The sequence below is a fragment of the Myxine glutinosa genome, chromosome 14 (assembly GCF_964187855.1).
Source record: "Myxine glutinosa chromosome 14, kmMyxGlut1.1, whole genome shotgun sequence".
In the NCBI taxonomy this organism is placed as follows: domain Eukaryota; kingdom Metazoa; phylum Chordata; class Myxini; order Myxiniformes; family Myxinidae; genus Myxine; species Myxine glutinosa.
The window spans coordinates 70,514,783-70,530,259 of record NC_136274.1 but is presented as its reverse complement, the minus strand read 5'-3'; the positions used below and the strand labels follow the sequence as shown (position 1 = coordinate 70,530,259).

The following is a 15,477-nucleotide window of genomic DNA, read 5'->3' as shown; positions in this document are numbered from 1 at the left end:
GGTAGCACCATTGTCTGGGGGCGTGGCTGTGCTGCTGATGCAATGCCCCCTGCTGGGTAGCACCATTGGCTGGGGGCATGGCTGTGCCGCTGATGCAATGCCCCCTGCTGGGTAGCCCCATTGTCTGGGGGTGTGGCTGTGCCGCTGATGCAATGCCCCCTGCTGGGTAACACCATTGGCTGGGGGAGTGGCTGTGCCGCTGATGCAATGCCCCCTGCTGGGTAACACCATTGGCCTGGGGTGTGGCTGTGCCGCTGATGCAATGCCCCCTGCTGGGTAACACCATTGGCTGGGGGCGTGGCTGTGCCGCTGATGCAATGCCCCCTGCTGGGTAACACCATTGGCTGGGGGCATGGCTGTGCCGCTGATGCAATGCCCCCTGCTGGGTAGCCCCATTGTCTGGGGGCGTGGCTGTGCCGCTGATGCAATGCCCCCTGCTGGGTAACACCATTGGCTGGGGGCGTGGCTGTGCCGCTGATGCAATGCCCCCTGCTGGGTAACACCATTGGCTGGGGGCATGGCTGTGCCGCTGATGCAATGCCCCCTGCTGGGTAGCCCCATTGTCTGGGGGCGTGGCTGTGCCGCTGATGCAATGCCCCCTGCTGGGTAACACCATTGGCCTGGGGTGTGGCTGTGCCGCTGGTATGCCAATTCAATGTGGAACAAATTGTTCATTATAAATTACTCTGTAATGTTTGACTGTTGGGGTGACATGTTAATTGTAAAAGTTGCGTGGAGTACAAAGGTGACGATTATTAACATTATAGTTCAATTTTACATCATGTGGAAAGATTGCAAGTGTTTGGGGGAAGTTATAGCTCATTCTCGACATGGAACAATCTCGCAGTATTGAGCAATTCAAGTCTCCATCTCATGTGCTTTGTAAAGGAGGGCTTTTCGTAAATGTGCATCTCATAGAAGTTAAAGCGTGGAGTTAGAGCAGAGCCAGCCAACATTTGCTTTGCCGTGTACAGTCGTACCTGTGATTTTGATGTATTGCTTGTGCTTTCTCTTTTAAATAAATGCAAGTTTATAGTACGAGAAACACTTTCTTCCTCTGGGAGCAGTCTTGTGGGGGTTGTGGGGCAAATATAATTTGTGCCGTGCCTAATAGGGTCCAAAGTCTCCAGCAGAGGTCAGTAGTCCACTTGCACTTGTCGGATTGCGCAATGCCCCGTGTGCAGGCTAAAATCGTGTTTCCCCCTATGTAATATGTGCATGGTGGAGGCGGTGGGTGTTAACCTTTAAGATCGACATGGTATGGATGTACAGCACAAATCCTCCTGTTTGAAATGTGAGGTCAGGTGGAGTGGTTGTGAAACAATTACGCAAACAGGAAAGCGCTTCAGCCATGACAAACTGTCAGTGCATGCACGTAGGCCATGGTGGCGAGATGTGTTGCAATGTCTGGAAGGGGTAAAATACTTTTTTCCTTCATCAACATGCCGAGAACAAGGTGCCATTCACACCAGCAGCCAACCATGGGACCCGCTGCTTGGGGAGGCAGTCCCAACTTCCAGGAGGACCGGATTTGGCTGGAACAGACGAGTGTGATCAGCGCTGTGCAGGAGAGCGGACGCACCATCACTGACCTCTGGGGGTCATTGTGCTTGTGAGATTGGCTCTGTGCCATCTTGCGTCACCTTCATCGCTCCTCGCTTTTGCTCCTTCTCGCCTTCACGAGCCGAGTCGCTCCAACTCGTAATCTTGGAGCCCTGACCAACCCGTACTCATACAAGCCCTCACCTGCCTCTTCGTAAGAGTCTGGTTTCTGTGGCTCTTTTGGTGATAGGATTTTTATCTCTTTCCTTGCATACAAGTATGTGTGTCCCCACATTCCTATTTGTGTCTGTCAACCGCATAGTTTGGTCCGTCTAGCTATATCATCTTGTCCACCTTTCTTCCCGTATCGATCTATATGTCTATAAACGCCATTGTCTCTCTGTGGCTGTCTGTCTGCCTTTGTTTCTTATGCTCGGCCACATCTTTTAAGTTCCAAACTTGGGTACAAATGCAACTTTGTGTGGGGGGAGCATAAATTTTCGATGTAAATGTGAACCATGTAGCGCCATCTGGTGGTGGTAGCAGAGGGTATTACAATTTCCTTCTCAACCTGGGCAACACTGAGGTGAAAGCACGCTGCACTTGTAAATTTGTCCTCCTTCGCTTCTCCACCCCCCCTAAAATGGAGGGCCTGTTAAATCCCCCCCCCCCCCCACCCCGAAAAACATCCATATGCAGTATATCTCTCCCCCTCCCCCTCCCTTACCCCCACCCCTCTACTCCCATCTCCCTCCCATCCCTCCCCCCCCCCCCTTTTCTAGCAGCAAGAGACATGCTGACTAATTGGTCTGTCAGCGAAGCGACGTGTAGGCTCTTCGAGTTTATAATAAAACCTATTGTAATTATAATAAGTGTCTTCCACCTTTTTGCTTCCTGCGCTCTTTCAACCACCACCAGAGCTCACGACCCCAGTATAGTGGGTCTTCAGTAAAAGTTTGTTCGGCTGTTCACGAAGACATTAGGTCTCCGGCATGGAGGCGCATCACGTCCATGAGCCTCTGACGCAGCAATACATTAGTTCTCCTGCCATTTGTGGCAAAAAGTGCTCGTCTAACAACAGAACCTATGTTAACGGACCTCGGGCTGAGATCAAATGTATGAAACAATTCCCATAGCAAAGTTCACTTCAGCAATTTTGTACAGTTACTAACATTTTGACACGTCACACATAAAAAAAGTATCTCATCAGGCTGCTTAAGCCGACATTTTCTGCATGTGCTGCCATCGTCATTGCAGAAAGGTTGACAGTGGTAAAGGGATACCACTCGGCGTACACTCGATTTGGGGAATGCCTCCTTGAATTGATGGCGAATTCTAAATCTGAGAAATCAGTCAAGCTTCTCTTATTAACCTCACATAAGCGTATGATTTCAGCGCTACTCCACTATTGACATTGTACTCCTTACACCTTCCGATACCTTTATTCGCGACACCTTCCTTACCTCAAACCTTTGGCTTGCCTCTTTGTTATCACTGTCGATGTTATAAACCTTTAAATGCAAGTGTTTCGACCTATGGAACAAGAATGATCGATCATTGCAGACAAAAAAAATTTATTTTTTATTTAAGCAGCTTCCTGCTATTAAGTGTTTCTTCTTGAACAATTTTTGAAAAGTAATCTTTACTTACACTTGAGTCTTCATATGTACAGGAACAAAGACGGGAATATGTACGGTGCTTCGGTTTTGCTGAGTTCCTGCATGATCACTGTCACTGAAAGCAAATCGAAAGAAAGCAAATCAATTTTTATTGATATTACAATTTATATTAATTGTGAAAGCTGTAGATTACTGTATATATATATATATTGTTGCGAATATGGAATTTGGCCTCCATATCCGCTTGTAAATATTCCCCTATTTCCCCAATACTCCCCAACTATCCCCAATCCCCCATTCCCTAGTCCCATTGTCTGTAAACAACAATCAGTAGAGCCGACCTTCCCCTTATTCCCCCATTAAATGTCGTGCCCAGGTCCACCGCACCACACGTAGACAACTTTCGGACATCTTGCTAGTTATTCTTAGTCTATGTCAGTTAAGGCCTCGTTTCCATTAATTATGACTCTTCGTTGCACCAGAATGTGATTATATGGCACCAGTAGTGAGTTTAGGACCTTTCCCATACCTCCTCCCATCTTCTTCCCCGTCTACAACAACAGAGGGGCACGGCGCTGCGCGGGGGGGAGTGTGCGTCCTCCCACCGGCTCGGTTAGCCGCCATCGACAATGCGCTCCAGACAACGCGCTCCAGACCATGCGCTCCACGGGGTTACCACAAAGGGGCTCCTTGTCAGCTCCTCGTCAAGGGCGGAGCCGGTAACCCCCCCGCACGCACCCAATGAGAAGCAACGTGCCGATTCCACGAGGCGGAGCTAACGAGCCGAGGGCGTGTCACTCCCCGCCGGATATACGCGGCCCCGCGCCGGATGTGACGTCAGATGCGCCCCCAGCTTGAGACGAAAAGACGCCACCTCGAGCGCTGTGCAACCTTCCGCATCTCTGGACCGGACCGGGTCGATCCTGCCCTGAGCCCAGGTGCACCTGGAGCCATCGACAACCGCTTTCCTGCCATCAACCCCCGTGTGAGTCAGCCTTGTCCCGTTTGCCTGTCGTCTGTTGGGGTTAATATAAGGTTGTGTCTAAGTGCCTATCTTCCTTTGCTGTCCCTCTCGTCCCTGTAATCTGACCTTCCGTAACGAATATAATCTCCTCCGGAGGTCTTGAGAACTGAACCCTTGGTGTCGTCATTTTAATCCCAGCCGTGTGTCTGTTCCTTCATTGACCTAGCATCGCGCGACTAGTCAACGTTCGGGTATAATATCGAGTATAATCTTGTGCAGACGTGGTCATCCCAAAACCGCTCGGTGAATAACATCCTAACCACGATCTGTAACAATTGGTTGTCAGGAGTTGGATTCGAACCTGGGACTAAATTTATTTAGCCCAAATTTTGGACACCAATTGTGTTAGTACGGTAACAATTGGTGTCGAGGAGTGGAATTCGAACCCGGGACTAAATTTATTAGGCCCAAATTTGTAACAAGTAGAATCGATTCGGAGCGCGTTTCCCGCGCGTTATTAGGCCCAAATTTGTAACAAGTAGAATCGATTCGGAGCGCGTTTCCCGCGCGAAATTATAACGGCGAAATTTGAATTTGTTTTACAAAAATAAAATAAAAACCGAATTTTGAAAGTCGCGCTATGGCGGATCAAGACAGCTGGGGTCCGGTAAAGGAGAGTGAGGTAGGGTCGATCCAGGACCAAATTGAGGGACAAGAGGAGAGCGAAGCAGTGAGGGCGGCAGGTTCGCAAAATAGCGCCGTCACGCACGAAGTAGCGGGCGCGCAAAATGGCGCCTCGCAAGAGCGCGTGGTAGCCGAGGCCGCTGTATCAACGGGCTTTAACATGCAGCCGATTGACATGCAGGCCCTCATTGCGCAGTTACAGGCAGCTGTACAGATGAGTATGGAGAGCCAAATTGAGCGATTGGGTGAGCGGTTGGGGAACCGGATGGATGCTCAGGGTGAGCGATTGGAGGACCAAATGGGGGTAATGGGGAACCGGATGGATGCTCAGGGTGAGCGATTGGAGGACCAAATGGGGGTAATGGGGTACCGGATGGATGCTCAGGGTGAGCGATTGGAGGGCAAAATAGGGGTAATGAGGGACGAAGCGAGGGGTACCAGTGAGGGATTAGACAATAATTTTAAGGGATTAGACAATAATTTTAAGGGATTAGACAATAATTTTAAGGGATTAGACATGAAATTTGGGAAATTAGACGATAGATTAGGGGAAATACAGGAGGGGTTAACGGGGGTAGAAAACAGAATGGCCGCTCAAGAGAATCAAATGGAAGGGATGCAAAAAGGGTTAGAGGGGTTAGAAAACACCATGGAAGGCAAATTGAGGGACATGAGGGACCAAGCGGAAAGGGAAGTTAACCAAATGGGGCAGCAGATAGAGGGGGTCAGAATGGGGGTAGAAACCAAACTGGATGCTCACAGGGAGGAAATGGAGCAGATGAGGGTGGCATCTGGGCAGGAGATGCAAGTGATGGGAGAGCAGATCAGAAGAGGAGTGAGTGAGGAGGTCGGAGGAGTGCGCGAGGAGGTGAGGCACTGTAAGGAGCACATGGAGAAGGAGGTGAGAAAGGGGACTGTAAAGTTACAGGGGGGCATAGAGGTCCTGACGCAGGAGGTGGAACAGCTGACGGAGGGACAAGAAGAACTAACGGAGCAGGTTCAAAGGAACACTGCGGTATTAGGAGGTTTAAAAGCGACACAAAACGACATAAAAAACGACTTAATAGCGACAAAGAGGGAATGTCAGATGGTACGTGAGGGACTGACAACGAGGTTGGACGAGGTGATAGAGGTAATGGAGACGAAGGACCGGCAGGTGAGGACGCACCTGGAGACGGTCAAGGTAGCCTTAGAGGATGAGCTTGAGGAGACGTACCGGGGAATAAAAGAGGTGAAGCACAAATTAGAAGAAGTGGAAGAAGGGATGAGCGAAATTAAGAAGCGACGGAGAGGGGATAAGAAAGAGATAAAAGAGGAGATAAAAGAATTGGTCCAAAGTCTGTGTTTGGATCGTGATGATGTACTCATTAACCGGATGAGGGATTCGCAGGTGATGGAGGAGAAGCGAAGAGGAAGAGGACCCGGTGTAAGTGGTGACCAATATGGTCGTGCGTATGATGCGCCAGGGGATTTAAGAAGCTTGGGGGTCGAGATAGACCCGGGTGTTCGTGAGAGGCCGTTGGTGAAGTGTGCGACAGGTCTGGTGTGCGAAAGAGGAGGTGTGCGAGAAAGTCCGACTCTGGGGTGTGTGAGGAAAAAGTGCGTGCCAAGGAGTGAGGGTGCTGGCGAGAGTGAGTCGGTCGTAGCGCGTGTGCGAGGGAGCACATGGAAGCGTGGTGTGGTGAGTGTTACAGAGGGTGTGACGGGAGAGTGTGCGCGAGAAAGGTGTGTGACGGACAGGTGCATGAGGAAAGAGTGCGCTGTCAGAAGTAAGGAAGAGTGTCCACCTGTGGTGAGTGTTACAGAGGGTGTAACGGGAGAGTGTGCGCGAGAAAGGTGTGTGACGGACAGGTGCACGAGGAAAGAGTGCGCTGTCAAGAGTAAGGGTGAGTGCGTTGTCAAGAGTGGTGGTGAGAGTATTGAGAGTGACAAGGAGAGTGAGTTGGTTGTGACAGGTGAGCGAGGATGTACACCTGGGATGGAAGGATGCACACCTGGAATGGTAGAGCGTGAGTGGGAATGCACGCTGGAGTTGGTGGTGAGGCACATGGTTGGGTGTGCGAATGAGGGCACACCTGTGATTGTCACAGAGGAGGTGACCGAGGAGGGGGCGCGAAGCGGTGTATTGGTGAGGTGTGCGAGCAACGAATGTGTGCCAAAGTGTTCGGTGGTCAGGTGTGTGACCAAGGCTGTGAGTGGAATGGGTGTACCTGGGTGTGTAAGGAAGGGTACGAGGAGCATGGGCACAGCTGGATGTGTGAGCAAGGAACGGGCTGCGGGGTGTAAGCGTCCAGGTGAAGCATCGACGTTACACGGGTTAGAGGTTAGAGCGACTTTTAGCCGAAGCAGGCCCTCGGTGCGTGCCGGGCCTCGCTTTGAACGGCCGCGTCCAGGCTCCACTAGGCGGAGCTGGCAGCCCGATAGGAAGGGTCGTTATGGCGACCACGTTTTGTTGAGACGTGCCGGCAGGTCGAGATCGGGACATTGGATGGCTCCACGCCGAGGTGATGCGTGGGATCTCGGCCCGGGTAAGCCCCCGTCCCTGCACCGAGTGCCGGACGCATCCAGCCGCTGGCACAAAACAACCAGCATCCATTGCTTGGCTTTACGAAGCCGGGCTTTGGACAGGGATTGGCGCACCGAGAGGTATTAGTGAGTCGACTGGGTGATGAGGTTAGTGTTTTGGACCCAAAATTAGAGAAAAACAAAATTTGATGATTGGCAAGGGATTGGCAGTAGTGATTGGCAGATGATGGGTAGTGTTTGGCAAATTTTTGATTTATTGAAATTTGATGTGCAAAATTGGTAGTGAGAGACCCCCGATGTGGTGGGATGGCAAATCCACCATCCTTCCCATGTGGGGGCAAAGGAGCACTAGATTATGGGGTGTATGGCAGTGAAAACTAGCCCGGGTGGGTTAGGATATAATGATAGGGATCTAGAAGAGATTGACATTAGGTAACGTTAAGTTTAGTTAGTGACTGATACCTGTAGTAGGGACGCAGGTAGATTAGTGTGGATGATAATGACGAGGGAGCGCAATAGTTTAAAGGGACGACTGGGAAGCGCAAGTTTCAGAAGGGAGTAGTTAGCTGAGATGATGCCGTGTTTGTGAGAATTGAACAGGTGTGATTGCACAGGTGTGCAACTGGACAGGTGTGTGGAGCAGTGTATGAGTAGTGAGTGTGTGGATCAGCGCGAATGCGCTTGGGGAGAGAAGGGTGCAGGTGGCACCAGGTGTGAGAGCACAGGTGTGCAGGTACAGGTGTGTGGAGAGAGTTGGAGTGAGTGGTACGGAGTGGTGTGCATGGTGCGAAGGTGTGGATGGGGGAAGAGTGGACCCCTTTCACGAGTACCCGGGGCGGGTAGTGTAAGTGTTAGGTAGAGGGTGCAGGTAAATTGTGGTTGGATATTGGCATTTGTGGTGCGGTTGCAGAATGGTATTGTGGATGGGTGCATTAGTGTTGTGGAAATGGCTGGGCGTGTAGCCTGTTAGTGTGTAGTTGGTTGGGCACTCCACCACTGTGAGGATGTCGGCCAGGTGAGGCCGCAGGTGGGCTCTGGGAGCCGGTAGTTGTGAGTGGGTGCCTGAGGATCCCGGGTGTGGATCGGGCAGCCCAGTGCCAGAGAGGGCACGGAGTGGGGAGAGCGCCAGAGGGCCTTCCCCAGGTAGATAGGTTAGGGTAAGGAACAGGTAAGCTCGGAGGCAACTACAGTGGTGGAGGTGTGCAGGTGGGTAGACCCGCTGGGAGAGGTACACGCCACCGCCCAGAAATTGTGCGAGGGCACCGGGAGATGAATCGGGGGAGTGAGACCCCAAATTGAAGAGCACCACAGTTTGGCCAATGGGAATTGGTTTTTAGAACCCATAGTGTAAGAGGGCCAATGGTTTGGCCGGAGAAAGACCCCGGGTAGTGTAAAGTTGTTAAAGTCATTTAGGAGATAGTTAGGATTGATGAACCTGTCGCACCATACGCAGCCACTTACCTGAGGTGATGATGATGACTCCACACCTGTGTTTTCTTGGGTTGTAGCAGGAGATGAGATTGCTGTGGATTTGTGAGACGCATCACGACGTGGATGAGACATTGGGGTGATTCCATCTCTCCCTCCCTAGGAGGGACTGATGATGAATTGGTGATGGCAAATTATGATGTTGAATTGGTGATGGCAAATTATGATGTTGAATTGGTGATGGCAAATTATGATGTTGAGTTGGAGATGGCAAATTTTGATGAAAGTTGAAGATGGCAAATTTGATTGGTTAGGAGGGAGAGAAGACAAATTTGGTTTATGGGAGGAACGGGGAAGACAGTAGGGATGTTTGTTGATTTGTAAAGTAGATGTTTATGGGTAGTGTTGTGTTTTGTGGATACAGTAAGGGGTAAGGGAGGGGCCATGTAGGTTACCTGGTGGGGGGGGGGGGGCGTACGGTAGGAACGTACCTGTCTCACCTGGTTCCCATGTGCCCCCAGTGTGCATTACCTTGCATTGCGTGCACTTTTGCGCCCTTACCACCTTACTCACTTGTCTGCTTCTTTTGTCTCCCACCTCCGAGGATCTGGCTTTGGGGTAGAGAGAGAGGAGAGAGAGGTGCTGGCTTCGCAGTTGTGGGCCTGCACTTTCGCTGTTTGCTGCTGGGATCGATACACCATATGGACCGCAATGTTTGTGGCCACCCACAATGGACCGCAGCTCTTTTGCGGCCAAGCACCACCCGTGGAAGGACCTATGGGTCAACGTGGCACCTATGCCAAACAGGTGAACCACTCTTAGTTGGCCCCTGACGGCCACAATACAGAAATGGACGCGGTTGGCGCCTTTCTTTATTTTTTGAAAGAGGCAAGAACACCAAGTGCACCACACGAAGGCAAGACCAGCGGCAGAACATCGGCCGGCTGTGACACCACCGGTGATTTATAAACACTTTATTGGTGCACCGGATGGTGCTCACTGTGTGATGGGGTGGTGCTTGATGCTTGGAAGGGGTGCTCTGCACATTATTAAAGGCCGTAGGCCACAGAGCACTCGTGGGTTGGTGTATCGATGCTAGCATGCGTGCTCTCTCTATGCATAACATCTGCATGTGTTCCTCCAAAAACAGGTCCTGGATCGTAGTGTAAATATCAGCGTAGTCTTGTAAATAATGCTCCCTACCGGCTGTATGTTTAGTTTGAGGATTCTTTCCGGATTCGGTTATCCTGTGGGTGTGTTTCTGTGAGGAGAAGGGTGCAACGTCGCAGGGGGACATATTTACTCATTTGTGAATATCTGTAAAACTGTCGCACTCAGGGTAGAGTTAATAGTAGAGGGAACTACATTGCGTGCCACACTAAAGTAGGTAAAAATTTATCGGGTCGGGACGCCCCGAGGGTAGAGAAGGGTGCAATGTTGCGAATATGGAATTTGGCCTCCATATCCGCTTGTAAATATTCCCCTATTTCCCCAATACTCCCCAACTATCCCCAATCCCCCATTCCCTAGTCCCATTGTCTGTAAACAACAATCAGTAGAGCCGACCTTCCCCTTATTCCCCCATTAAATGTCGTGCCCAGGTCCACCGCACCACACGTAGACAACTTTCGGACATCTTGCTAGTTATTCTTAGTCTATGTCAGTTAAGGCCTCGTTTCCATTAATTATGACTCTTCGTTGCACCAGAATGTGATTATATGGCACCAGTAGTGAGTTTAGGACCTTTCCCATACCTCCTCCCATCTTCTTCCCCGTCTACAACAACAGAGGGGCACGGCGCTGCGCGGGGGGGAGTGTGCGTCCTCCCACCGGCTCGGTTAGCCGCCATCGACAATGCGCTCCAGACAACGCGCTCCAGACCATGCGCTCCACGGGGTTACCACAAAGGGGCTCCTTGTCAGCTCCTCGTCAAGGGCGGAGCCGGTAACCCCCCCGCACGCACCCAATGAGAAGCAACGTGCCGATTCCACGAGGCGGAGCTAACGAGCCGAGGGCGTGTCACTCCCCGCCGGATATACGCGGCCCCGCGCCGGATGTGACGTCAGATGCGCCCCCAGCTTGAGACGAAAAGACGCCACCTCGAGCGCTGTGCAACCTTCCGCATCTCTGGACCGGACCGGGTCGATCCTGCCCTGAGCCCAGGTGCACCTGGAGCCATCGACAACCGCTTTCCTGCCATCAACCCCCGTGTGAGTCAGCCTTGTCCCGTTTGCCTGTCGTCTGTTGGGGTTAATATAAGGTTGTGTCTAAGTGCCTATCTTCCTTTGCTGTCCCTCTCGTCCCTGTAATCTGACCTTCCGTAACGAATATAATCTCCTCCGGAGGTCTTGAGAACTGAACCCTTGGTGTCGTCATTTTAATCCCAGCCGTGTGTCTGTTCCTTCATTGACCTAGCATCGCGCGACTAGTCAACGTTCGGGTATAATATCGAGTATAATCTTGTGCAGACGTGGTCATCCCAAAACCGCTCGGTGAATAACATCCTAACCACGATCTGTAACAATATATATATATATATATATATATATATATATATATTGTCACGTCACCAGCGATTAAGACCACTGGATGATGAATGGCCGAAGGTTTTTTTTTTTACTCCCGAGGCGAACTCCCGAATTCTTGGCGGATATGATGCGCACGAGATGGAGACTGCGAGACGTTTACCTGATGAAACACACGGGTTTATTCCCGAACCCAACACCATGCAAACAAGACAAGGAAAATTCAACAATAATAATTTTAATGAAAATAAAGCAATGACGAAATAAATGTTGAGGTAAAATAAATCCGACTTTGAGGGTCCCTCCACACAGTTTCAAATACGAACACACAGGGGAAAATTAACAAAACAAAATGAAATCCCTTTTTATAATGCACTTAGCTTTGGTCTCAACGAGATCGTTTGGTGAAGTCGGCAGTGGTGGCCAAGTCCAACGCTTCCTGCGCCTGCGCGCCCAATATGGCGCCGGCCGACAACGCGAGCGCACAGAGCCGTGAAGCGAGCAGCCAAGACGGCCCTCTCAGTGTTTTCCACCACTGTTCTGGAGGGACTGTGTGGCCTCCAGCTCCCTTGCGCCAACAATAATCAAAGCTCCTTTACGATCGGCACAGAAAAACGCTCTCCTCAAAAGCACAACAAAAGGGCCAAGCTTCTTTACCAGAACCAAGACAGACGTGCTCTTTTTCTTCTCTCGAAGCTTCTCGATGACCTCCCACCGACCAATGGCAAAGCTCTTTCCAACTCACCCCATGCTCCTCTCGGCCAATGATGACATTCAGGAGCGTGGCCTGCCAGCTCTTTCTCCACCTCCCCGGGGGCGTGGCCTTTTTCCTTATTAGGTCCTTTGGGAGGGATTTAGTCCGATTGGCTCTGCTTCGGTTCTGTCGGCGGTTGTTGTTGTTTAAAGGAGGTTTTTATTGCCGGCCTTGTCAGCAAAACGTAAAGGGAGAATTACAGAGGGGAAATCACGTACTGGGGGAAATTAGCCCTGACCCCTACAATAATTAGCACTGCTTCACCCCTCGTGTGAAGACACATAAGCAATCTTAAAGCTACAGTTTTCCTACTTAAGTACATCGAGATTTATCCTACGCGTCCACGGTCCATGCTACAATTATACAATCCTACCTTTCCTATGGGATCTTTTCACCTACCCCCATAAATGTAACTATATATATATATATATATATATATATATATAATATATATATATATATAATATATATATATATATATATAGATAGATATATATATAATATAATATCTATATATATATATATATATATATATATATATATATATATATATATATATATATATAGATAGATATATATATTGTTACTGATCGCGGTTTAGATGTTATATTGACCGAGCGGTGGTGTATTACCGCGACCGAACAGTTACTCCCCGATTAGAACCCGATTTCACCCAAACGTTGGCCGGATCGCACCGCAGCTAGTCAATAGGGAAAAGACAAAGGCGACACGGATGTGAAGAAGAAGAAGAAGAAGACAAAAAGGTTGGAAATACTACTAAATTTATTCCTACTATTTACATGCTCAAAGTAACCAAGGAGAAGGAAAGATAATAAAATAATATACAGAAGGATCAGAGACACAGTGCAATTATTAACTTATACAGCTTAATTAACCCAGGACAGAACAAACAGAACAAACTCACATACACAAGAAGGATGGAATGGAATGAATGTTGAAAGGAGGAATGGGAAGGTTTAGCTGGGGCAGATGGTTCGGGCTTGATCCCGCACGGGACGTCGGCTGGACCTCGACGGCCACCGATGCCACCGCTATCTGGTCCCCGCGGGGTAACGGGTTGAAGCTGCCTGGTGGAGTCAACGCTGCTTGTGGCTCAGCTCAGGGCGCGTCTGCCGTCTCTGGCGCAACTGCTGGTAATGGCTCTTGGCACCTTCTCTCTCTTGGCCCTGGTGTCTCCTCACCATCGACAACTCAACGCAACCAACGCAACCACTGACCACTTGACGCCACCACTTCTCACCACCGACTTCTTACCACCGCAACCAACGCAACCACTGACCCTCCTCTCACGACCAACTCACTTGCTTCCTGCGTGCGCGCCTTTATAACGCCTCCGGCGATTAAGCCGCCGGCCTTCAGGACACGCCCATCGGGGTGCTCACCTCGGCCCTGGTTGGTCGCGCGACCCTCTGGCTCCGCCCTTGATGACGACGGGCGGGCACGCCTTTCTTCTCCGACGAGAGCACATGTCAATGGTGGTTTTGGAGGGGATGTAATATGGGCAATCGAGGCTCGGCAATGACGAGAGGGGATGTAATATGGGCAATCGAGGCTCGGCAATGACGAAAGGGGATGTGAAGGAAATGGGGATTTTGGGGATGGGAATGAAAGGGGATCTATTCTCTTTCACTGGTGCAATGGAGTACTTCAATTAATGGGAGACACAGCCTTACCCTAAAACACAGAATAAGAGATAACTATCAACAGGGGTATTCTATTACTTGGCTGACGTGTATGCTTGTGGACTAATGATGGGATGCCCTTTCACCTTTACACAGCTCCGGAGGTAGGGGGGCGCAGAATAAACAATAATAATAATAATACAGCACACAATCAAAAAAAATACAGTCCTCATCTCCGCAACAATATATATATATATATATATATATATATATATATATATATATATATATATATATATATATATATATATATATATATATATATATATATATATATATATATATATATATATATATATATATATATATATATATATATATACTGTATATACATATATATATATATATACAATATATAGATATAGATATAGATATAGATATAGATATATATATATATATAGATATAGATATATATATAGATATATATAGATATAGATATATATAGATATATATAGATATAGATATATATATAGATATATATAGATATAGATATATATAGATATATATAGATATAGATATATATAGATATATATATATATATAGATATATATATATATATATAGATATATATATATATAGATATATATATATATAGATATATATATAGATATAACCACCTTTAGAGGCCATTTTTCCCCACAAAGCAGGGGTTGGCCTTTTTCGGGGACCATGGTTGTTGTTGTTTTTTGGTCCCCTTTTTGAAGCAATGTTTTACGGCCGGATGCCCTTCCTGACGCCAACCCTTTTTGCCGCCTTTAACGACAAACAGGGAATTACCAGTGAGCTGGTACTCAATTAGCCGACCTCGGAAGGATGACAGGCTGAGTCAACCCCCCTGGTGTTAATTCAGCGATCGACCGGGATTACGAACCCAGGATCCTAGGATCCTAAGCTGGCACCCTAGCCACTAGCCCAACACCAGGGCTCCATATGATGTCCCATATATATAGATAGATATATATATATATATTGTTGCGGATATGGGATTTGCATCCATCCATATCCGCTTGTAAATATTCCCCTATTTCCTCAATACTTCCCAACTATCCCCAATCCCCCATTCCCTAGTCCCATTTTCTGTAAACAACACTCTGTAGACCCGACCTCCCCCTATTTCCCCCATTAAATGTCATGCCCAGGTTCACCACATCTCATGTAAGACAACTATAGGACATCTTGCTAGTTATTCTTAGTCTATGTCAGTTAAGGACTCGTTTCCATTAATTCTGACCCTTCGTTGCACCAGAATGTGATTGTATGGCACCGTTAGGAAGTTTAGGACCTCCCAATACCTCCCCGCAGCTCTTCCTCACGGTTCAGCAACAACAAACAACAACAACAACAACAGCAACGGCGGCGGCGTGCACAGGGAGTGCGCGTCCTCACTCCGGCTTGGTTGGTAGGGGGTGTTGGGAGGGCACGAGGCCTTCCCAACGAGCCGCCATCGAACATGTGCTCGACGGGGTTACCAAATAGGGGCTCCCTGTCAGCTCCTCGTCAAGGGCGGAGCCCGGTAACCCCCGCACCCAATGGAAGCGGCGGACCGGTCCCATCTGGGGCGGAGCCAACCAGCCGAGGGCGTGTCACTCCCCGCTGAGCATGCGCAGGAAGAGGGAGGTGACGTCAGATGCGCGCTGAGCTTGGAGCAAGCAAGACGTACCCTCCGAGCGCTGTGAAGCCTCCCCGCATCTCTGGACTGGACCGTGCTTTATCCTGTCCCCGAGCCCCAAGG

At 49.2% G+C, this 15,477-nt stretch overlaps 1 protein-coding gene across 3 annotated transcripts in view; it reads right to left on the bottom strand.

The window, feature by feature from the left end:
• The window catches only part of LOC137439888 (integrin alpha-X), a 175,630-nt gene that overhangs the window by 13,065 nt on the left and 147,088 nt on the right, over positions 1–15,477 (bottom strand). For all 3 annotated transcript variants that reach the window (XR_010987014.2, XM_068136092.2, XM_068136093.2), the window contains 2 exons: positions 3,193–3,276; positions 3,006–3,075 (listed from right to left, as the gene is read on the bottom strand). Coding sequence is in view for 2 of the 3 variants with exons in the window: in XM_068136092.2 (XP_067992193.2) it covers positions 3,006–3,075; positions 3,193–3,276 (154 nt within the window). In the remaining variant the exon portion in view is untranslated. The remainder of the gene's footprint in view (positions 1–3,005; positions 3,076–3,192; positions 3,277–15,477) is intronic.